The sequence below is a fragment of the Pipistrellus hanaki genome (assembly GCF_964339955.1).
Source record: "Pipistrellus hanaki genome assembly, chromosome: 12".
Classification (NCBI taxonomy): Eukaryota; Metazoa; Chordata; class Mammalia; order Chiroptera; family Vespertilionidae; genus Pipistrellus; species Pipistrellus hanaki.
In genome coordinates this window covers 59,722,061-59,742,846 of record NC_140514.1, presented here as the reverse complement: position 1 = coordinate 59,742,846, position 20,786 = coordinate 59,722,061, and the positions used below count along the sequence as shown (strand labels likewise).

The 20,786-nt window shown below is 46.3% G+C and overlaps 1 protein-coding gene across 5 annotated transcripts in view; it reads right to left on the bottom strand.

The window, feature by feature from the left end:
- Positions 1–312: 312 nt before the first annotated feature.
- The window catches only part of RNF149 (ring finger protein 149), a 34,280-nt gene continuing 13,806 nt past the window's right edge, over positions 313–20,786 (bottom strand). Inside the window, exons 2-10 of one of the 5 annotated variants that reach the window (XM_084900524.1) lie at positions 18,421–18,671; positions 16,153–16,221; positions 10,386–10,468; positions 8,364–8,460; positions 5,864–6,062; positions 3,298–4,303; positions 2,210–2,370; positions 1,961–2,019; positions 313–738 (exon numbers count right to left, since the gene is read on the bottom strand). In XM_084900524.1, the coding sequence (XP_084756650.1) occupies positions 4,248–4,303; positions 5,864–6,062; positions 8,364–8,460; positions 10,386–10,468; positions 16,153–16,221; positions 18,421–18,671 (755 nt within the window). In that variant the 3' untranslated portion in view covers positions 313–738; positions 1,961–2,019; positions 2,210–2,370; positions 3,298–4,247. Of the gene's footprint in view, positions 739–1,960; positions 2,020–2,209; positions 4,304–5,863; positions 6,063–8,363; positions 8,461–10,385; positions 10,469–16,152; positions 16,222–18,420; positions 18,672–20,786 lie in introns of all 5 variants that reach the window. The other 4 variants (XM_084900523.1, XM_084900522.1, XM_084900521.1 and 1 more) reach the window with 4 other exon arrangements.

The window sequence follows — 20,786 nt, the reverse complement described above, 5'->3', positions numbered from 1 at the left end:
CCTGGGCCTGCCTGGTGCCAGGCCATCTGCAGGGTGACTGGTGGGCAGGTCGATTGGGGAGGGGGACCCTGCTGGCACCCGCCTTGGCTGGCAGCCTAGTGCGCCTGCTGGCCAGCCCTGTCCTGATTGCCACCACCAGTAGCCTCCCTCTGTCATTGGGCGCCTGACCCCTGGTGGTCAGTGCGTGTCATGGAAGCTGGTCATTCTGCCATTTGGTTGGTTGGCATATTAGGGTTTTATTATATAGCATAACCTCTTCAACAGGAATTTCCAATGCAATCTTCAGCAAAAGTTCAAGAAAATCAAGCCTAGTGATCTGAAGTACAAGTTTTAATCTTGTAACATTAAGAAGTAATACTCCTAGGTTTATAAATTGATCTTTATGGAAGGAAGGGACTTATAAATATTCCGCTTTTATTATTATAGATCTGCTTAAACTGAAGACCCAAGCTGATGTGACAGGAGCACCTCCAGACACGATTCCTCTCCCTAATCGTGGGCATCGTGGTTTTGCATATTAGCGTTGGGGAAACAAAAGTTGATGATTCATATGCTTTGTAACTGGCAGTCTCCACCACTGCCCGCTGGGGGAGCGCAGCCCCAGGCCCCAGCCATGTCCTTTGTGTTTTTTTTGGTGAACCAACTTTTAAGTGCACTCAAATTCAATTTATTAAACAACCCCACATCTTCAATTCTCTGGATTTCCTAGTTCCAATTGCTTTCATGTCTTCAAGTCATCTGTTAAAAAGAAGACAACACTGAGTAACAGGGCAAAATAAGTTACTTCAAAAAGAATACCTGGCACCCTAAATTACAACTATTTAAAATACACTTCTCTAACAGTGATTATTCACGGAAGCAACGACTAAGTAAGAAATGGTATCCTCACTGATCTCAGAGCGCGCGCGCGCACGCACACACACACACACACACACACACACACGGGATTCTAAGCACCATGCACTGCTCTGCATTCTGGGATGACCTTCCGGTGGGGAGGGAGGGTCGCATAGCTACAGGGTGGGGCAAAACAGTTTATTCTTGTAGTGTTACTGTATTACTTCCATACGAACAACTGTAAATCCATTTTCTTACCCACTCTGTCTTTTAAGTAGTATTTTGAGTGATATTCTTTTAAGATCACATTTTAAGGGTCTGGAAACCAATGCATGGAAGAACTTTTTACATATCCATTCAAGTTCAAGACCTGGGAACTTGATTGATTTCACTTTCCGTCTGGTCTGTCTGCAGTCACTGCTGTTCTCAGGAGCCAACCAGATGCTCCGGAAGCAGCCCCACGGCCGGGCCGCTGGCACTGCCCTCGCTGAGCAGACGCCGGGCCTCAGCCCCTGCACAAGCTGCAGCTCAGCCGCCACCGGCTGGCTCTCGCCTCCGTTAATTTTAAATGAATGCAAATGCCATTCTCAACTACAGCTTCCTGCTCGTTAGAATAGTCCATTTCAGCTGAATGTTGACATTGAAGAAATTTCACTTTCACAATACACATCAGTGTTTTTGAAAATGAAATCCTTGTTTTTAGAAGTTCGGAAACTCAGGAGGAGGGGGAGGCGGTTCCTAACTGGCTGTCTTAGCGAGGACCAGGGTGCTGCAGCCCCCGCCCCCCAGCACCGCGCAGGGGCACCGGCCAAAGGCGGCCTCCCCGCCCAGGTCTCCACCTGCCGCCGCCGCCTCCAGCGGGCACAGCGTGAGCAGAGGCACTGGGGCCTCATTTGGGGCCAGCGCCGTCCGGAGTCATTTCATCCTGGAGCCGCCAGGCCCGGGGCTCCGTCCATTACTGAGGTCAGACCGTGTTCGCTTCAGCGGTTTTGTCATCGTGGCCGCAGAGAGCAAACTGCAGGCGGCACTGCAATTCGGCCTTTCCTGTCATCACTCCTCAGAGACCGGGTGCTTGCCCCAGGCCCGCGCCCCGCGCACCCCGCCCGCCTCTGAAGGGCCTCACCTGCCGCGCCTCCCGTTCCCGCTCCCGCAGCTCGGGCCGGCCGCCTCCCCCACCGGCTCCTGGAAGGTCAAAGGTAACACTTGACATTGTTTGCAGACGCCGCTGACATGACCACCACCCACCTGATCTAGGGCACCCTTTCTCCAGGGACAGCCATGTCCCCAGCGCCCTGTAACCCACACCAGGACATGTTTGCACTGGTTTTTAGAGAATCATCGAGGCCCCACCCCGGGGAAGTGAATCCGCAACCTTTTGGCATCCGTCTGCGCTCCAACCAACTGGCTGTCTGGCCACGGCTAGTCTATCATCTCGACGTTTCAGCCAAAATTCTGGTAGTTTCCGACTTCATATTTATTAAACCGCCTACCAAAGGGCCCTGTTTCCTTTTGAAGTAGAGTGCATCTTTTTTCCTGCGATTAAAGAAATGAGACTACAGTTCTCACAATCCCTTGTTTATAATTTAATTCAAACTTGAATTAAGGAAAGTTGTATCTGACACCTGATGATAAAATCAGTGTTCTTTTAAAAGTCAGCCTCACTGACTACTGGGAAACATTGTTAAATCATTTCTCCCCGGTATGTTTCTTTTTTCAAATACATTTTATTGACTTTAAACAGAGAGGAAGGGAGAGGGATAGAGTTAGGAACTGGGGATGTGCCTGCAATCAAGTCACAGACGCTTGACCAGAATCAAACCTGGGGCCCTTCAGTCCGCAGACTAATGCTCTATCCACTGAGTCAAACCAGTCAGGGCTGTTTCTTTTTTAAAAAAATCTAAAAATGATTTTTAGAGAGAAAGGGAGAGGGAAAGAACCATTGATGGGAGAGTGAAACATCGATCAGCTTCCTCCTGCACGCACCTCACCGAGGAGCAGGATCAAGCCTGCATCCTGGGAAGGTAGCTGACCAGAAACTAAACCAGTGACCTCTGGTGCATGGGACCATGCTCAACCAACGGAACCAACCACCAGGGTTCTAGAAAGCTCCTTCAAACACGAAGAAGCAAACTGTCCACTTGGTATGGGATCCAGGGCAGACTTCCCTGATCACAATGAACCAGAGGAGGAGAGCTTGAAGACAATGACTCTCACAGACACTTACTTTGAGGCTGTCTGTTTGAATGAGAGCTCAAATGAGACAAGTTTTCTATTCAGTAGCTTCTTAAGCTGGATCTGGCCAACGTTTACTTTAGTAAAACTGTTCACTCACCAAGTGCTTCAATTTACGTGTTACTATTTACCATTCATAATAAAACTTAGATTTAGATAGATTTAAAAATGAATTCTTTTAATTTTTTAAAATATATTTTCTTACTAAACATTTTTTTTTTTTTTTACCCACAAAATAACTCTTCCCTTATCTTCAACTTCCACCTCCAACCAGTGACAGAAGAGCAGGGTGTGTGTATTTAACCACTTTCTGAAACTTAAGTCTCCAAATGCTTTTTATTTGCTGCTCCTTTCACCTACAAGCCAGAACAGCAAACAAAGCAAAAAGGGTAGCTGATTCAACAAAGGCATGGTTATTAGTCTGCTTTAAAATTAATCAGGAAACTCATTGTTTACTTTGTTACAACAATAAAAAGTTCTCTCTTTCACCCTTACAGTTTTAAATATCAGATTGTGTTGGAACCAATATATTGTATTCATCCTTTACAGAGAAAACTGGTCACTAACTAATTGCTTTTCCACATAGGCAATGGAGAACCCAGTATTCACAGAAATATAGATTCTGAACATTTTTAATTGTTGAAAAAAAATGAGCAAACCTCCCATCAAAGCGTCACAAGAAACTGGGTAATACAACATTGAAAAAGGGCAATCTCTATATAATACCAATGTGTAGATTCCTCATTTCATTTACAAGTATGACGTTCTAAAAACGCCTTTCTTCCAGGGAAAACAGACATGGAGAGTTATGGGACTTAATTACACAATCCACTCCAACTCGTCTAAATTCAGCGTGCTGCGTCTGTAACCGCCCTTCGAGACGGAATGAGCCTCGCTGAGCATTCAGGAACACTGACACCAGCGTGTCTTCCTGCCTCCTCCTCATACACAGTCTGAAACATGTGTTCACTGTAATGATATACTCCAGTAGATAAATATATGAACAGCAATCAAAAAGTCTCTTTAAGAATAAAATATTTAGCCCTTTGTATATCAAACAGACCATGAAAGGTAAAATAATTCATCAAAAGGCACATTATTTTCAAATATATAAACTATGTGCTAAAGTAAAAAAAATAAAATGTCCTTTAGTTCAGAGCTCCACCCGGCGGGCGCTGTCAGAGGCCGAGTGAGGAGGCGGGTCCTCCGCCCTGAGGGTCGCTCCTGCCGGTCTCTGCAACACAACAAAGCCAGCGTCAGTCCCCCGTTCTGAGCCCGCATTAAAAGCAGTTCCTCACCTAGAGACTAATGCAAACAGATGACAGAAAGTTCAGAGTACAATGTGTGCCAATGGCACCCATTCCAGACCGAAGTCTATCCACGCCTGCGTCCGGAGGCCCCGGGCCAGCGGCCGGCGGGCTGAGCTGCTGCGTGCTTTCTCCGGCAGTGGCTCTCGTGGCGAAGACGGGATGCCCGCCTGCGGAGCCACCAGCGCCTGCGGGGCAACACGGTGACCAGCGAGGTGGCCCCTACATGCCATCGCCCCCTTTCACATCCTGGGAGAGAGCCCGGTGCTCACACCCTGCAGTAAGCACTGCAGCACACGGTTCCTAAGACAGAGCGCCCCCACACACAGGGACAGGCGCTCCGACTCCCTGCAGGACGGAGCACAGCCCACAGGAAGGGACTTCCCCAGGGAGGGGGCCGTGGGTTTCCTGTCACCAGCTTTTCCACACCTTTATTTCTCTGTGTTTGAAACCACCTTCGTTTTCAGAGGGCGGCTGGGAAGGATGCTGACACACTACTGCACCACAGGAACGAGCATGAAGAGAGCTGGGGTCGGGGTAAGTGCCGCCCAGTATCTCAGGGGCCGGGGTTGGGAGCGGCTCGTCCTACGCAATGCCGCCCGCCGCTGGGGCAGCGGCGCAGACACTGCGTGCCTAGGCGGGAGCGCGGGTGAGGGGCTGCCCGGAAAGGAGGCACGGCTGCTTAGAAGAATGTCCCCAACAGATCAAGCCCCCGAAGCAGCCCCCACAGCCAAAGTGCACAGAAACGGGGGGAAGGGAGTGATGCTGAATACATACGACGAGGACCAAAGTGCTTAGTGTCAGTATGAAAGACTCGTTTCTCTACAGAAAAATAAGCTAAGAATGAAAGGGACAATTCATAAAAGGAACAGATGACTGACAAATATGAAAAGAAGGTAATCTCATGAATAATAAAAAAATGCATGTCAGCCCTGGACGGTGTGGCTCAGCGGGCAGGGTGCTGTCCGGGCACTGAAAGTTGCTAGTTCGATCCTAGGCAGGAGGCAGCCAATCAATGTTTTGCTCTCACCCTGATGTTTCTCTCTCTTCCCCTCCTCTCTCCCTAAAAATCAATTAAAAAAATCTTTAAAGAAATGCAATTCACTGTATCAATCAGAATGACAGAACACAAATTAGACAAGTGGTATGGAGATGTTACATACTGACAAAAGCCACACTCAGGGTGTGGCTTGAAAAATTGCTCAAGTAAATCCAAAACGCAGGACTATGCATCTGTACAAATTATATATCTACGCATACAGAAACACAGTCAGACACTCAGAGAAAAAAATAGCTTACCTAGTAGCACATGCATGACATTCTCCCCATCACCAAACACACAAAAAACCTTCGAAAATATATTTGTCAAAATGTTAACACCGTATTCCAGGTGTGAGGTGATGGCTTTCACTTTTCCTTTGGCTTTTCTGCACTTCATGCTGTCTTTCCCAGCACCCACAGCCTGCGGGCGACCTGCGAGTACTCACCGAGCAGGGCTGTGCTTTCCCCCGCGTCGTCCTTGGGGCGCCCCCTGCAGGGCGGCGCGGGGTCCCGGGCGGAGGGCGCCGGGCCGGGGCAGCCTGCACTCCGGTCTTCGGCGCCCACAGTGACACTCACACCTGCAGCCATGGCCCCGCCCGGGGCTGCCTCCGTGGCGGGCCCCTCCGGGGCGTCTTCCGGCTCCCCCTGCGTCAGAACAAAGGGAGCAGCTTTCTAAGTCCACCGATCACAGTGTATTCATCACCTTTGTCCACAGTTCACACACTTACCGTATTTTGTTCATAAATGTTTACTTATACACAGAATGTAGCAAAAAAGCATACCATATCTACTTTATCTAGCATCATCAGTGAATTACTTCCCAAAAAGCAGCTTCCCAAGATCTGGCATTCTAACCACTATTCCCCCTGATACCAACAACGCCGCCTTTTTATTGTTGCCAGGAAGTGAAGCTTATTACACGCTTTCCTGCCCCTGGAGCAGATGCGGGGGCGAGCTGGCTGTGTCCTCTTTACCATCCTGTGCCCGGGCCCAGGTGAGTCCCGCCTACACCGCTGCCCAGCAGCTGCTGAGGCCGTGGGCACAGTGCTGCCAGCTGCTGACCTGAGGCCAAGGGTCTGCCTGCCGGCCAGGGGCTGCGCTAGGCCGCGGGCATCCTTGCACACTGGTTACCGCTGCTGCACCTTGGACACAACTAGCACTGGTTACCGCTGCTGCACCTTGGACACAACTAGTTACAGCTGCCACTGAGGGCCGAGGGAAATGGCACACTTGTCAAAAGGTTTGAAAAGTTAAAGGCAAGACAAGTTAAGGACTTGCTTTGATTTAAGTTACCACAGGCAGCTGTTCTTCCAAAAGAAGTGAGCTTCCTGGGACACAGAGTGGAGCTTTCTGACATCAGCATTCTAAGAAAGCAACCCAACCTGATGTAAAATGAAGAATCTTGTCTTTTAATTTACGAATTTCCAAAACCAAAACACATGAGGATTGAAGTCTCAATACTGTCCTCGCTGGTCTAGCTCAGTGGATGGAGCATCTGCCTGCGGACTGAAGGGTCCCGGGTTCGATTCCGGTCAAGGGCACAGGCCTGGGTTGGGGGCTCGATCCCCAGCGTGGGGCCTGCAGGAGGCAGCTGGTCAGTCGATGATTCTCTCTCATCATTGATGTTTCTATCTCTCTCTCCCTCACCCTTCCTCTCTGAAATCAATAAAAATATATTTTAAAAAGTAATAATAATAAAATAAAGTCTCAATACTAATTGTCAGTGAAATCCCTTTTACACCGATTTTTAGAAGTGAAAGCAGGGGAGTTACTTGGCCTGAGCGGCAGAGTGCAGGTGGGGAAGGGAGGCCGCTCCGCCTCCCGCAGGCAGAGGGCGGCTCCTGGGAAGGCGGCGCCGTTAGCGCCACCATGAGCGATGTCAGGGACCGGGCCAGGGCTGAGACGGAAGCCAGGCTGCCTTGAATGCTGACCCTGCCGTGCGCCTGCGGGGCGGGTGCTCGCGAGCCGCCTGGGGGAGGAGAAGAGCCGCAGGCCCGCCCCGCCGCCCGGACCCCGCGGGCAGGGCCGGTCCCCGCAGCAGCGTGAGTTTCTCTAAAGCTCCGTGTTCACCGAGAGGCTCAGTCCGTCAGGAGGTCTCCTTTTGTTCATTTTGCATTTTGGATGTTAAAATACCTTTTTATCTTACAAAATTACTTTAAATAATAGGCATCAGGTTTTTGTTTATGTTACTTGGAAAATAAAAAGTTGGCAAAGAAACCCAACTCTAAAATATGTTTAGCATATAAAAACATTTTATATTATTTCTTTCAAAAATCTTTATCTCAAAACTAATGACTGTCAAATCAAGAATATTTGGAAATACTGCTTTGATTCTATAAAGACTCTAAAAACAATAAGAAATAGACAAGCCAGAGAAGCTGTTTCCTTCCCTCTGTTTGCCCCCACTGGGGAGGACAGCAGTGAAGAGCGTGGGCCCGGCCCTGAGGAAGCCTCTGACAGCTGACGCCCCGAGCAGCCTCTCCCCAGCCCGAGCCCTCTGAGCGGACAGACGGCAGCGCCCACCCCAGGAGCCGCAGGGCCACTCTGCTGCCTCGGCCTGCGGCTGCTCTCGGAAGGCCCTGGTCCTCTGGGACCCGCCGAGGGAGCAGCCAGCGTGGGAGCCTCGGGACAGGACTCGGAGAACGGCTCAGGAGGCCCTGGCCTGGCTTCCTCCCGGGACGTGCACCTGAGCCCGTGTCTGGCTCCCCCCGGAAGCCTCGGCCATGCCCCAGGGACGGCCACACAGGCACCCGCAGCGCAGTCCCCAAACACGCCGCTCCCACACCCTCTGAGGAACAGCTATTCTACCATCACAAACTTCGGCCCCTCCTTTTCTTTGGGATAGCCTAAGAATTCATTCTTAACGAGAAGGAGTCTCTGTCCGTAATGACACGCATCCCTCAGGAAGCACGGGGCAGAGATTGAATAGAAACGAAAGGCACGAACCCAGTATCCCAGGGCTTTGATGACATCGAGCTTACACATTGGACACGTGTGGTGGTCAGAAAGCCATGGGTCGATGCACACTCTATGAAAAATATGCCTGAAAAAGTAAGGTGTGTTAATGTTTTACAAGCAACTCTTACATCTTATCAAGGAAACAACACATTCTAACAACTTATCTTCTCATTACAATTAAATGACATCCCACCCAACCAGCATGGCTCAGTGACTCAAATGGAAATACAGAAAAATATTAACAAATCATCCTTGGTGGCAGGCTTAAAAAACATTTTCTGTAACAAACACATCACTTTCAGAATAAAATAAATCGCAGCACATTTTTTCTTTGCTGACTTGTCTCAGTGGCGCTCATGTGCGAAGGCGAGGAGGTAAGAGTACAGCGCTGGACCAGCAGGCTGGGCTCAAACACCACGCGTGCCCCGCCCTGTGCCTCCGCCCCGTCCCGGCCCCGCGAGGAGCCACACGTGTGGCCTGCAGCAGAGCGGGCACACCCTCCAGGCCAGCCTCTCTCCTGACCTTTCCATCCTCAATTTGAAACTGATTCACCCATAGGAATTATTTTTACAAAAACTTAAAAAACACATAGGAAAAGCCATTCAATAGAGCACCAGAGAAAATGGAGGAGAAAGCCAAAACCCCCAAGAACCTCAGGAAGAGACGGGGAGACGGTGCCCGCCACGCGTTTCTGGTGGGTCAGGGAGGAGCCGCGCCCGCTGGCTTCTCAGCCTGGAGTCAAACACCTTTCTATTTTAACAGCTTTCTAGCCCTAGCCAGTGTGACTCAGTGGAGAGAGCACCGCCTGTGGACTGCAGGGTCCCTTGTCCGATTTTGGTCAAGGGCATGCAGGAGGCAGCCAACCAATGACTCTGTCTCATCATTGATGTTTCTCTCTTTCCCTCTCCCTTTTTCTCTGAAATCAATATAAATATATTTACAATTTATTTTAAATTTTCTAGAGGCAACATATAATACTGACTTCAATTCATTAAGTACCCATCCCACCAACCCCCTGTGAATGCCTATAGACTTAAGTTATACATCTTTATTGAGGAAACTTTAATTTTGTTATTCTGAATAGTTATTCATTTCCTCTACAATTATTGAGAACTTAATGTACGATAAAATACTTGTTTATATATTAAAATACTTTGCAAACATAAAGCAAATGTAATTATATACAGCAGGGGTCTTCAAACTACGGCCCGCGGGCCACATGCGGCCCGCAGAGGAGTCTGATCCAGCCCGCCAGGTTTTTTGGGCAGTGAGCGCAGCCGAGGTGTTACAGTAGGAATTAGTAGTTCATATAGTCCGGCCCTCCAGCTCTCTGAGGGACCGTGATCTGGCCCCCACTTTAAAAAGTTTGAGGACCCCTGATATACAGGGTGGGGCATAAGTATGATGGGCTACAGTTCATCATGGGAAATGCTTCAATAAGTAATAAATAATAACAAGAATAAACTCTGTTTCTCGTACTCACACTGTAAGCCTACTTTGGCCCCACCTGTATGAACTCCTGACTTGCTTCTAATAGATGTGAGCTATAATTAAAACTGGTCACACTTGAACATATAAATTTTGCACGACCTTTTGCTAACAAAGCAATTTTTAAAAAGAAGTATCAAATATCCCATCATTAAAGAGGAAACACCTTTGTTGCTAAAAGCAATCCAGCGTGATGTACGCAGAGTAACCGTGTACGCAGAGTAACCGGAGGACCCAAGACCGCGTGCAAGCAACAGCAAAGCGCTGCCCCCCTCCGCCTGCCCTCACCCCACACGGGCCAGGGCCTGCCTGCCAGGCTGCAGCTCCCTCTCCTGAGAGCCAGTCCATGACGGAGACACGCAGGGTCTCTGGGCCTCCCGGACTCCGCCGAGCCTTTTATCTGCAGGACAGAGGCGGCGGCCGCGGGACATCGTGACAGCGAGGGTTCATGGGCCAGAGACCCGAGCCTCTGTGGCCGGAAGCCGGGTGCACCGAGTCGTGAATCAGCAGTAAAGAACTGACCTGCACGGCAGGACTCTGATAACATCCTTCGCCTTGAAATTCTCAATGCACACGGCACAGTTCTCAGCGTCCACGTCGAGTCCCTGCGGAGAGAGGAGGGCTACTGACCGGGGCACAGCAGCACGTCCTGGGCAGCCCACTGCACCCTGGGTCACTGGTGGATTCCAGCTCGGTTACAGCTTGGAACTAAACAAACCATTTCTACTTGGCACTTCCTTTTTACTACTATCAAGAGCATATTTAAAGAATTTGGCTGAAAAGATAAAAACGTCACTGTCTATGTAACCAGACACAAACAGCGTTTACATACTAGGCTAGTGCTCATGGTTTCCATTTTGTAGTGTTCACGTTTCAAAGGCTTTACAATGCAGCACCTGCTTTGCTATGATCAATTAAGCATCGCAGGGAAGCCTATAAAGAGGAAGAATATCCGGCAGGCTGCTTGTTTTCTGGGATCTCTAGAAAGAAAAACTAGAGCCCGGTCATGAGAGGTTGCTAAAGCAGTCAGCCTGCAAAAGAGGAAATGCCTCAGAGTGATGACAGAATTACACGTGGAAATGTCACCATTTTTTAACCTATCAAGTGTTAAAAGAAACAATTTTTTTTTCCAAGGTAAAAGAAACAAAAATTGCAAGGGAGAGCTGTCTTTTGACAACATTTCACTTCTAAGAATCCATGGGTCAACCTTACTACCCGACACTCCCCGGTCCCTCATCCCATCAACCACAGCAGGTGGGCCGGACGACCTCTGACCCAGAAAGACCAAGGAGATGCTTATTCCCAGGCTTTTGGGACGAGGATTCAGGAATCGCCAATCAGTCAGGGGGCTGCGACTTTGGCAAGTTAACTGTATGGAATATGGTTAGACATAATTATATTAAAATACATTTAGCCATGTGTATCACTTGTTAACAAATAAGCAATAAAAACTGATCTTATATGTAGATATGGTTCTCAAAGACTGTATAAAAATGAACTTTATAGCAACACTTAAACTCTGTTAGAACTAAAGTGTCACTCACTACCATATGCCATGCAAGATGATGAAATCATTTTTAAAGTCTCTAATGACTTAAAAACGAACCCATGACAGTGAGAGAGTCCACAAGAAAAGAAGAGTTAGAAAACAAATACTAGTCTGCAGAACGGGACCAGAGGCCGAGTTTCGAAGACCCTGGCCGGGCAGCTCAGTTGGTTAGTGCTGTCCCAGTATGCTAAGATGGGAGTTTGATCCCCAGTCAGGGGTCAGGCAAATACAAGAAGCGACCAATGAATGAATGAATAAGTGGAACAATAAATCAGTGTTTCCTCTCTCTCTCCCTCTCCCTCTTCCCTAGGCCTGGCTGGTGATCAGAGCTGATCAGGACCATCTTTGCCCCGGCTGCTGGCCAGGGCCTTCCTTTGTTCCACACCACCCCCCGTGGTCAGGACTCCTCAAAACGAGGAGTTGAATTCTCAAGGGGATAATCTGCATATTAGCCTTTTATTATACAGAATGTGTGTGTGTATGTATATATACACTGAGTGGCCAGATTATAATGATCTCTGAAAGCATAATAATCTGGCTACTCTGTGTGTGTGTGTGTGTGTGTGTGTGTGTGTGTATGTATTAGAGGCCCAGTGCATGAATTTGTGCATGAGTGGGGTCCGGCCAACCTGGCCAGGGGGAAGGGACATGGGCGGTTGGCCGGCCTGTTTAACTCCTGGTCGAGGGGACAACTTGCATATTAGCCTTTTATTCTATAGGATAGACACTGAGTGGCCAGATTATTATATGTTCAGAGATCATAATAATCTGGCCACTCAGTGTATATGAGTGTGTGTGTATATATATATATGTACACATAAATCTATTTAAACAACATTTTTGCATATATGTTTAAAACATAAAATTGTCAAAAAATTCATTTGTATATCTCATGGGCCAATTATATGGATCCTCTTTTCTAAACCACTATTTTGACAACTTTCAGTCCATGGAAGTATATTTTCCAAAATGTTCTATATAGAAACAGGATACTAACTCAGTAAATTATACACATTAATCTGTCTTCTCACGTAAAGGTGCGAGAGGAAGACCCAGTGTGGGAGGCACCGAGAACTGTGCCCGTTGGTCACTGGCTGCACCAGGCCTTCACCGCAGGAGACTTTCTCCCCAGGGACCCTGCTTATAAACTGGAGGCCAACCTTAACCTTTAAGATGGGAAATGTTTTTAACTTGTTCTGTTCAGTACATCTGTAAGAGCCCTTGCACAAATTATTAAAACTCAACTGCTACTATAATGTGAAGGCTTTAGGGAAGGAATGGTAGCCAACAATATAATCCCCAGAATTCTATATAATAAAAGCCTAATATGCTAAGTGTCTAGTCATCCATTCAACCAATCAAAGTGCAATATGCTTAATGGTATGCTAAGGCCACTCAACTGCTTGCTATGACGTGCACTGACCACTAGGGGGCAGTTGACTGGTCAACCAGTGGCTATGACATGTAGGAGTTGCCCCCTGGTGGTCAGTGCGCTCCCATAGGGGAGTGCCGCCCAGGCACAAACCAGACTCATGGCTGGCGAGTGTGGCAGCGGTGCTGGGAGCCTCTCCTGCCTCCTCAGCAGTGCTAAGGATGTCTGACTGACGGCCTAGACCTGTTCCCACCTAAGCTGTCAGTCAAACATTCCCCGAGGGCACAGGCCAATCTGAGGGACACCCCCTACTGAGTGCACAAATTTCATGCACTAGGCCTCTAGTATCTTAATATGAAAGACATCACATAAACCATTAATATCAGATTCCAAAGTTTTCAAACCAAAGGTCTATAATTTAATGTGTTATTTCTGTTTTGATTCTTTAAGTAGGTCTGAGGAAGAAATAAATACCACAAGTACAGTTTGTTTTTTAAGGTGAGATTAGAAATAGATTGAGTCTCAACTTAGTGAGATAAAATGAAGATCAAAACTGAACAAACCTACAGCTATGTCAACATAGTCATCGACATTTCATGGCACAAAAATGGACTATTAAAAGAATGAACACGGGAGAATCCAAGATGGCTGCACAGGTAAACACCTAGCCGCAGACACACACAACAATTTCAATAAAATACAACTAAAATATAAAACGACATTACCCAGAACTACAGGAAAGTCGACTGACTGGATATTCTACAACAAGAAGCAAGGAGAAAACCAGAAGGAAGCGCGGAGGAGCTGTAAAAGCCTAAGGTACGAAGACACACGGCCTGCGCGGAGAGGACGGAGCCGGAGAGGAGGGCGGCTGAGTGCCTGGCTGGCGTTCCCTAGCGGGAAGGAGATAAAAGCTCCGACTGTGCTGGGCCCCAGTTCCAACTGCTCTGAACCCCAGTTCTAGGCCAGACCCGGGGGACCCAGGCTCATCCATAGGGAGCTGGGCTGTAAGGCGGAACCCCGGGGGAGCGGTGAAAGGAGGTCCCGGAGGCGGGCACATTGCGTGCAGAGAAGGGACGGTTGGCTGTGCCGCGGGATTGCCCTGGTGGGAAGGAGACAAAAGCTCCGGATTGCTCTGAACGCCACCTCCAACTCCACTTCCAACTGAACTGAACCCCAGTTCCGGGCTCATTGGGGGAGAGCCTAGACTGTTTGGTAGCAGGCGAAAATCAAGGGCACCTTTCTCTCAGAAGTGCTTGCAATGAGTACTGAAGGATCCTGGGGATTACTGAGACTCAGGAACCCGCATAGGGAGGGACTGACGGAAGCCAAGGCTGTAGGCTCCACCCTGAAATCCCGCCCGATCAGGGAAGCTGCGAAAATGCCGAGACAACGAAATAGATCACAAATGAAAGAAATGGAGGACAAAAAGCGACTGGATATAGAGTTCAACTCTACGCTTATAAGGTTTTTCAAGAATTTCCTAGAAAAGGTCGATAAGACCTATGAGGATATGAAAAGGGATCAACTAGAATTAATAAGGAATCAACAAGAAATGATAAGGGATCAACAAGAAATAAAGAATACATTGTCTGAAATAAAAAATATTATACAGAGTCCTAAAAACAGATTGGAAGATCGCAAGAATCAAATCAAAGATTTGGATCATAAAGAGCTAGAAGACACTCCTCTGCAGAAGCAAGAAGACAAGAGAATCCAGAAAATTGAAGATAATGTAAGAAACCTGGGGGACAACTTCAAGCGAACTAACATCAGAATTATGGGGTCCCAGAAGATGAGAGAGAGCAAGATAACGAAAACATACGGAAAGAAATAGTGACAGAAAACTTCCCCCACCTGGTGAAAGAATTAGACTTACAAGTCCAGGAAGCACACAGAACTCCAAACAAAAGGAATCCAAAGAGAACCACACCAAGACACATCATAATTAAAATTCCAAGAGCAGAAGACAAAGAGAGAATATTAAAAGCAGCAAGAGAAAAGCAGGTAGTTACCTATAAAGGAGCACCTATACGATTGTCAGCTGATTTCTCAACAGAAACCATGCAGGCCAGATGGGAATGGCAAGAAATATTCAAGGTGATGAATAGTAAGAACCTACAGCCAAAGATAATCTATCCAGCAAAGCTATCACTCAGAATCGAAGGCCAGATAAAGAGCTTCACCAATAAAAAAAGAAGCTAAAGGAGTTCATCACCACCAAACCAGAATTATATGAATTGCTGAAGGGGGTTCTTTAGGAAGAAAAAGAAGATAAAAATAAAAATTATGAACAACAAATATGTAACTATCAACAAGTGAATCTAAAAACCAAGGAAATTAAAAAAAAAAATCTGATGAACAATATTAACTGGTGAATATAATAGAATCAGAGGTATGGAAGGGGAGTGAACTGACAATTCTTGGGGAAAAGGGGAGAGGGGGATTTGGGAAGAGACTGAACATAAACTGTGCACCTATGGATGAGGACAATGAGGGGGTGGGGAAAGGGCAGAGGGTGGGGTGGGAACCTGGTGGAGGAGAGCAATGGAGGGGAGGGGGAGGAAAGAGAGAGAGAGAGAAAAAAAGGAACATTTGTAATAATATGAACAATAAAAATTTATTAAAAAAAAAAAAGATGAACACTGTTGTGTTAGCAAATGTTTTCCTTTTAAGGAATCTACCCTCCAAAATTTGAGGTTCTAGATCCAGGATATGTCCTATTCTAAAAATGGTTCAACTGGGTATGATTTTATCCTGTTAAATCTTGGGTTAGCCATGTAAAAATGTTTCTTTTGTAAAAAAGTACTTTTAAAAACACTGTTTCTCCCTTTTTCACATATCCAAGGGATTTGAGAGAATACATATCCAAGGTAGCTGAGAGAATAAACAGTCTCAGATTAAAAAAAGATGAATTTAAATTTCCAAGGATCTGTGGCAGGAACTTTAGGTTCTTCATCTTCTTTAGCGTCATCTAAGTCTGACCACCAGGTAGAGGTTTTCCGATGATGGACATATAGCACTGTCCAGGGTGGTAGCTACCAGCCACTGAGGCTAATGGAGCATTGGACTGTAGCTAATGTGGCGAAAGAACTGAATTTTAGGTTTAATTTAATTCACGTTAGCTGTGTATGGCTAGTGGCTGTCCTACGTCTGAAAAACTCATCACATATGCAACTGAATTATTTCTGACAACCTTGCTCTAAAATGAACACATATAAAATGAGTTAGTATTCATTCAACTAGTTAAAACTTCATGTGCACGACACTGAATATAGCAGACTGGAAAGGCTTACTTAGACACAGACAGACATATAGTCTAGTCTCACAAAAAACAAAACAGAAAACACAAACCACAAAAATATTACCTTTTCTCCATGCTTTATAGTATGAAGTGGAAGCTGGCCAATAACTTTCTTAGTTTCTTTTCTATGGCTCTGAAGTAGAAAAAAAATTGTTATTATTATTGAAAATTTATGTAAAATCATTATTTAAAAAAACTCATAAAATTTAAGGAAGCTTATAGAAGAAATTCATTTAAAAAGCCAAGTTAAATGACTATAATGAAATAACTTTAAAATTACCATTTGTCTTAATGTACAGAATAAGCACATACAACTTAAGAGCTATTTGATCAAGAATACTTATTTTCACTTAGCACAACACCCTCCAGACCCAGCTATGCTGCTGCACATGTGCCAGGCACAGAAAGACAAATACCATGTGACTTCCTTACATGTGGAATCTACAGAATAATACAGAACAGACTCAGGTACAGAGAACAGACCGAGGGTTACCAGATGGAAGGGGGGTTGGGGGACACGGGGTGAAAAAAGTGATAGGACTGAGAAGTACAGACTGGTAGTTACAGACTAGTCATGGGGATGCAAAGTGTAGCACAGGAAATATAAGTAATGAGTGACCTGGTGCAAGGATTCGTGCACATTGAAGGAAATTAATTAGAAGGTGGCCAGTGGGGCAGGACTGGGCAGACATGCCCTGGAGCCCACCTCCCATGGACTCTCCCTGGCCGGCTGCCCCGGGGGAGGTGACTTGGTTCGAAGGGCATCTGCGGAGAGAGGGGTCCCTGGCCTGGCCTGTGTGGATCGGGCTGACACTGGCTCTCTGAGATCCCCTGAGGGGTCCTGAATGTGAGAGGGCACTCTTCAAAGCTGCTGTCATACAGGGTGTGGAACACAAACACAGTGAGCAGTAAACCAGATTCGGGGCCGACCGTGCCCCAGCAACAACCCACGGCTGATGGTGGGATCGCGTGGCCCCATGAGGAATTGGGCTCCCTCCTCTCTGGTCTCGGGGTGTGTCACCCGAGAATGGCAGCTCCTGCAGAGTGTCTGCCCAGGTGGTCAGTGCGCAACACAGCTACTGGTTGGACAGACACTTAGCACATTAGCCTTTTATATCTGTCGATAACTATGAATGGTGCCAGGTGGGTGCTAGAAATATTGGGGGGGGGCACTTTATAAAGTATACGTTTGTCTAAGCTGTGCAAAACAATACTGAATGTAAACTGCAATGGGGGGAGATACTATTTTCAATTCCATGCCTAACAAGAGCCCAATTCCAATTCTCACCTATAATAATAAAAGGGTAATATGCTAATTAGACTGGATGTCTTCCGGGCGTCATTCCGAACGTCCTTTCTGATGAAGCCTGGGTCCTGGGTGCCTGTGGGTGGCCCAAAGGAAGCCAGCCTGAGTCCTGGGTGCCTACTGGCAGGCAGAGGAGAGAAGCCCGGGTCTCAAGTGCCAGAGAGAAGCCGGTGCCAGCAGCCGGGGGAAGGAAGGTCTACACTTGCACGAATTTTCGTGCATCTGGCCTCTAGTGTAGGGGTGTCGAACTCAATCAGAGAAGGGGCCAAAATCTAAAATCCAGCCTAAATCGCGGGCTGAATGGTTTACTGAACAGTCATAAACTGACAATGTCATAAACTGACAGCGGAGTGCAGTGATGATAGCACGGTGCGGGCCACATTGCAAGGCCTGGCGGGCTGGATTTGGCCCGCGGGCCTTGTGTTTGACACATGTGCTCTAGTGTTTAAATATTGGCTACAAAGTTGTAAGCTAAGGATGGGGCTACCAACTATTAGCTTCCCTGTCGGAAAGGGGCTTCCAAGCCAACAGGCAGAAGATGACTCAGAAAGACCCTCTCCTGCCTCCAGGTCAGGAGGGTGATTTTTCCAACAGCAGGGCCCCGGGCCCCGGGCGTGAAGCTCGGTGTGGGAGCCTGGCTCTGCAGCTGCTCCAAGGAAGGCGGAACCCGCGCGCCCCCCCCCCCCCCCCCCCCCCCCCCCCCCCCCCCCCCCCCCCCGTCCTTCCCGGCGCAGCGCCATAGAACCAGGTCCCCTCTGCCTCATGCCTCTTTGTCATTCCATTACGTTTGCAAAACATGCAAAAAGTGACCTGGCTTTAAAGATATCTGATTCCCCACAGAACAGAAAAGTGTAATATATTCTATTTAAAAGTTATTTGCAGAAAAAGCATCATATCAATACTTAACTATTATGAGTGAAAATGAAATTAAGAATAAGGTCCAATACAACTTCAAGCAGTATCTATGGAAAAAACCTACAAACTATCTTTTAAAAAGCAAAGTTAAAAAGGATTATCCATAATTACCTGGCTTCCAAGCTGTGAGCCAGTATACAGGAAACGCTGTATATAGTAAAATATCAGCCATGCTAATGAGATGATCATCATGGTGATGAAGGCGATGGCCACGAACACCACAGACTGGCCACTGATGAACTCCTGGACATGCCGGGTCCCAACCTGAATGGTCATTTTGACTTGAATTTCTTTTTGTACTAGATCCAAAATTTCTTTTCCTTTCGAGTAGCTAACCATAATGACCACTATATTTCCCGTTCCTATAAAAAAGAACAAAGAAATCAATATAGAGAATGCAAAATAAGATAGTAGAAGTTAAGAGAAACTTAAGAATACTATGACTCATCCGTGCATATCCATCCAAAAACTTTGATAAAAGGGTAATTTTTAAGGAAAACATAGTGGTCCCAAAAGAGAAAATAGAGGGATTACGTAGAAGTAGGATAAATCAGTGAGAACTGCCTCCCCACAGAACAAGAGCCCCCCTCGGGCTCATGGGGATTCTGCCACCAAACCTCTTCAGGATGAGCAACACCAATGACATTTAAATTGTTCCACAGCTGATTTAAAAAATATGTATTTTAAAATTAGTTCTAAGACAATGGAACCAAACTTGGTAATAAAAAGCAAGCAAAAGAACCACACAGCCCCATTTCACATATGAATATTACTATCTCATGCCTAAAGCATGTGCACTACACTAAGGGAGGCAAGCTGAGAATGTCTCCTGTGATCACTATCACTTAACATTAGAGGCCCGGTGCACGAAATTTGTGCATGGAGGGGAGGGGCTGTCCCCTCAGCCCGGCCTGCACCCTCTCACAATCAGGGACCCCTCAGAGGATGTCTGGCAGTCGGACATCGCTTTCACAATATGGGACTGCATAGCCCCTAATCACTCATCTGCCTGCCTGCCTGCCTGCCTGCATAACTGATCACTCCTAACTCATCCGCCTGCCTGCCTGCCTGATCACCCCTAACCACCTCTGCCTCAGCCCCTGCCCCCACAGTTTCATTTAGAATTGCTTTTATTATTATAGATCGATCTGACAGACAATGAACAGATAATAAGACAAGAAAATAAGAGAAGCAGCAAAGGAGTGAAATAATCAAATTCATGAACATCTCTGTAAGTTAATGCAATAAAAATAAAGTGTCACTTAAGGGAAATATAATCGAGAATGATAAAGCAAACTTTTAAACAGTGTTTTACAAGTCTTTATATGTAAAGTTATTAAAATATGTGATAGTAACATATGAAATAACAAGAATGGGGCCGAATAAAAAGTCCAGAATTTAGACCACAAAACATAAAAGAATTTAGGAAATGATAAAGGTTGAATTTCAGCCCTGGCCAGTTTGGCTCGGTGGATAGAGTATAGGCCTGCCTGGGTTGCAGGCTTGATCCAGTGTGGAGTGTGCAGGAAGCAGCCAATTATTGTTTTTATTTATTAAGTATGGGGCAATTGAGTATCATCTGAAGGAAAAAAGCTATTATCCCTTCCTCACAACTTAAGCCAAAAGAAATTCTAAAGATTTAGAAGCAAAGATTTAAATATATATGATATTGAAGAAAAACCTTTCCAAGTATGAAAAACCACCTCAAATTTTCTTAAAAGAAGAAGAAGAAAAAAGGATCTGACTAACCATATATAAAAATGAAAAATTTCTACTTGTCTAAAGAGCAAAATCAAGGAATCAAGATTAAAAGAGCAAATGGGCAACTGTGGAAAAATGAAACATAACAAAAACAAAACTAATTTCCTATAAGAAAAAGGACAATAAAGAAACAAGGGAAACGCAAATGGGTTTTATATTTTAAAATAACAGCTTTAGCAAGATATAACTCCCATGCCACAAAATTCACCCTTTTTAATGGGTTCGATCCAGTGATTTTAAGTGTATTTACAAAAGTATGAAAGTATCACTGTCTAATTTCATACCATTTTTATCACCTCAAAAAGAAACTGCACAGTTTCTCTCCAATAAGTGGATTTTAGACATATGAAAAGTGTGGGACAGAGAGAAACATTTCACCTGTAACACTGCCCAAGATGAACGTGTGACACTGTACGGACAGGAGTAATGCACACCCTGAGGTGAGCGATCACTACGATCTGGAGGGCAATGGGTATCAGCACACTTTCTAAACGTGTCTCTTGCCCATTGATTCCACATCCAAGAACTCAATGCACACATACCTATGTACACGTGAGGTATCTATAAAGATATTGTCAATGTCTTTTCTATCACAATCTAAACATCCATCAGTCAGAAAGCTGCTCATAACAGCGCATCACACAGAGGAGGCGGCAGCTCTGTCGGTGTGACAGCACCCAGCTCCACGGTTAGGAGCACGCGTCATGTAGCGCCGT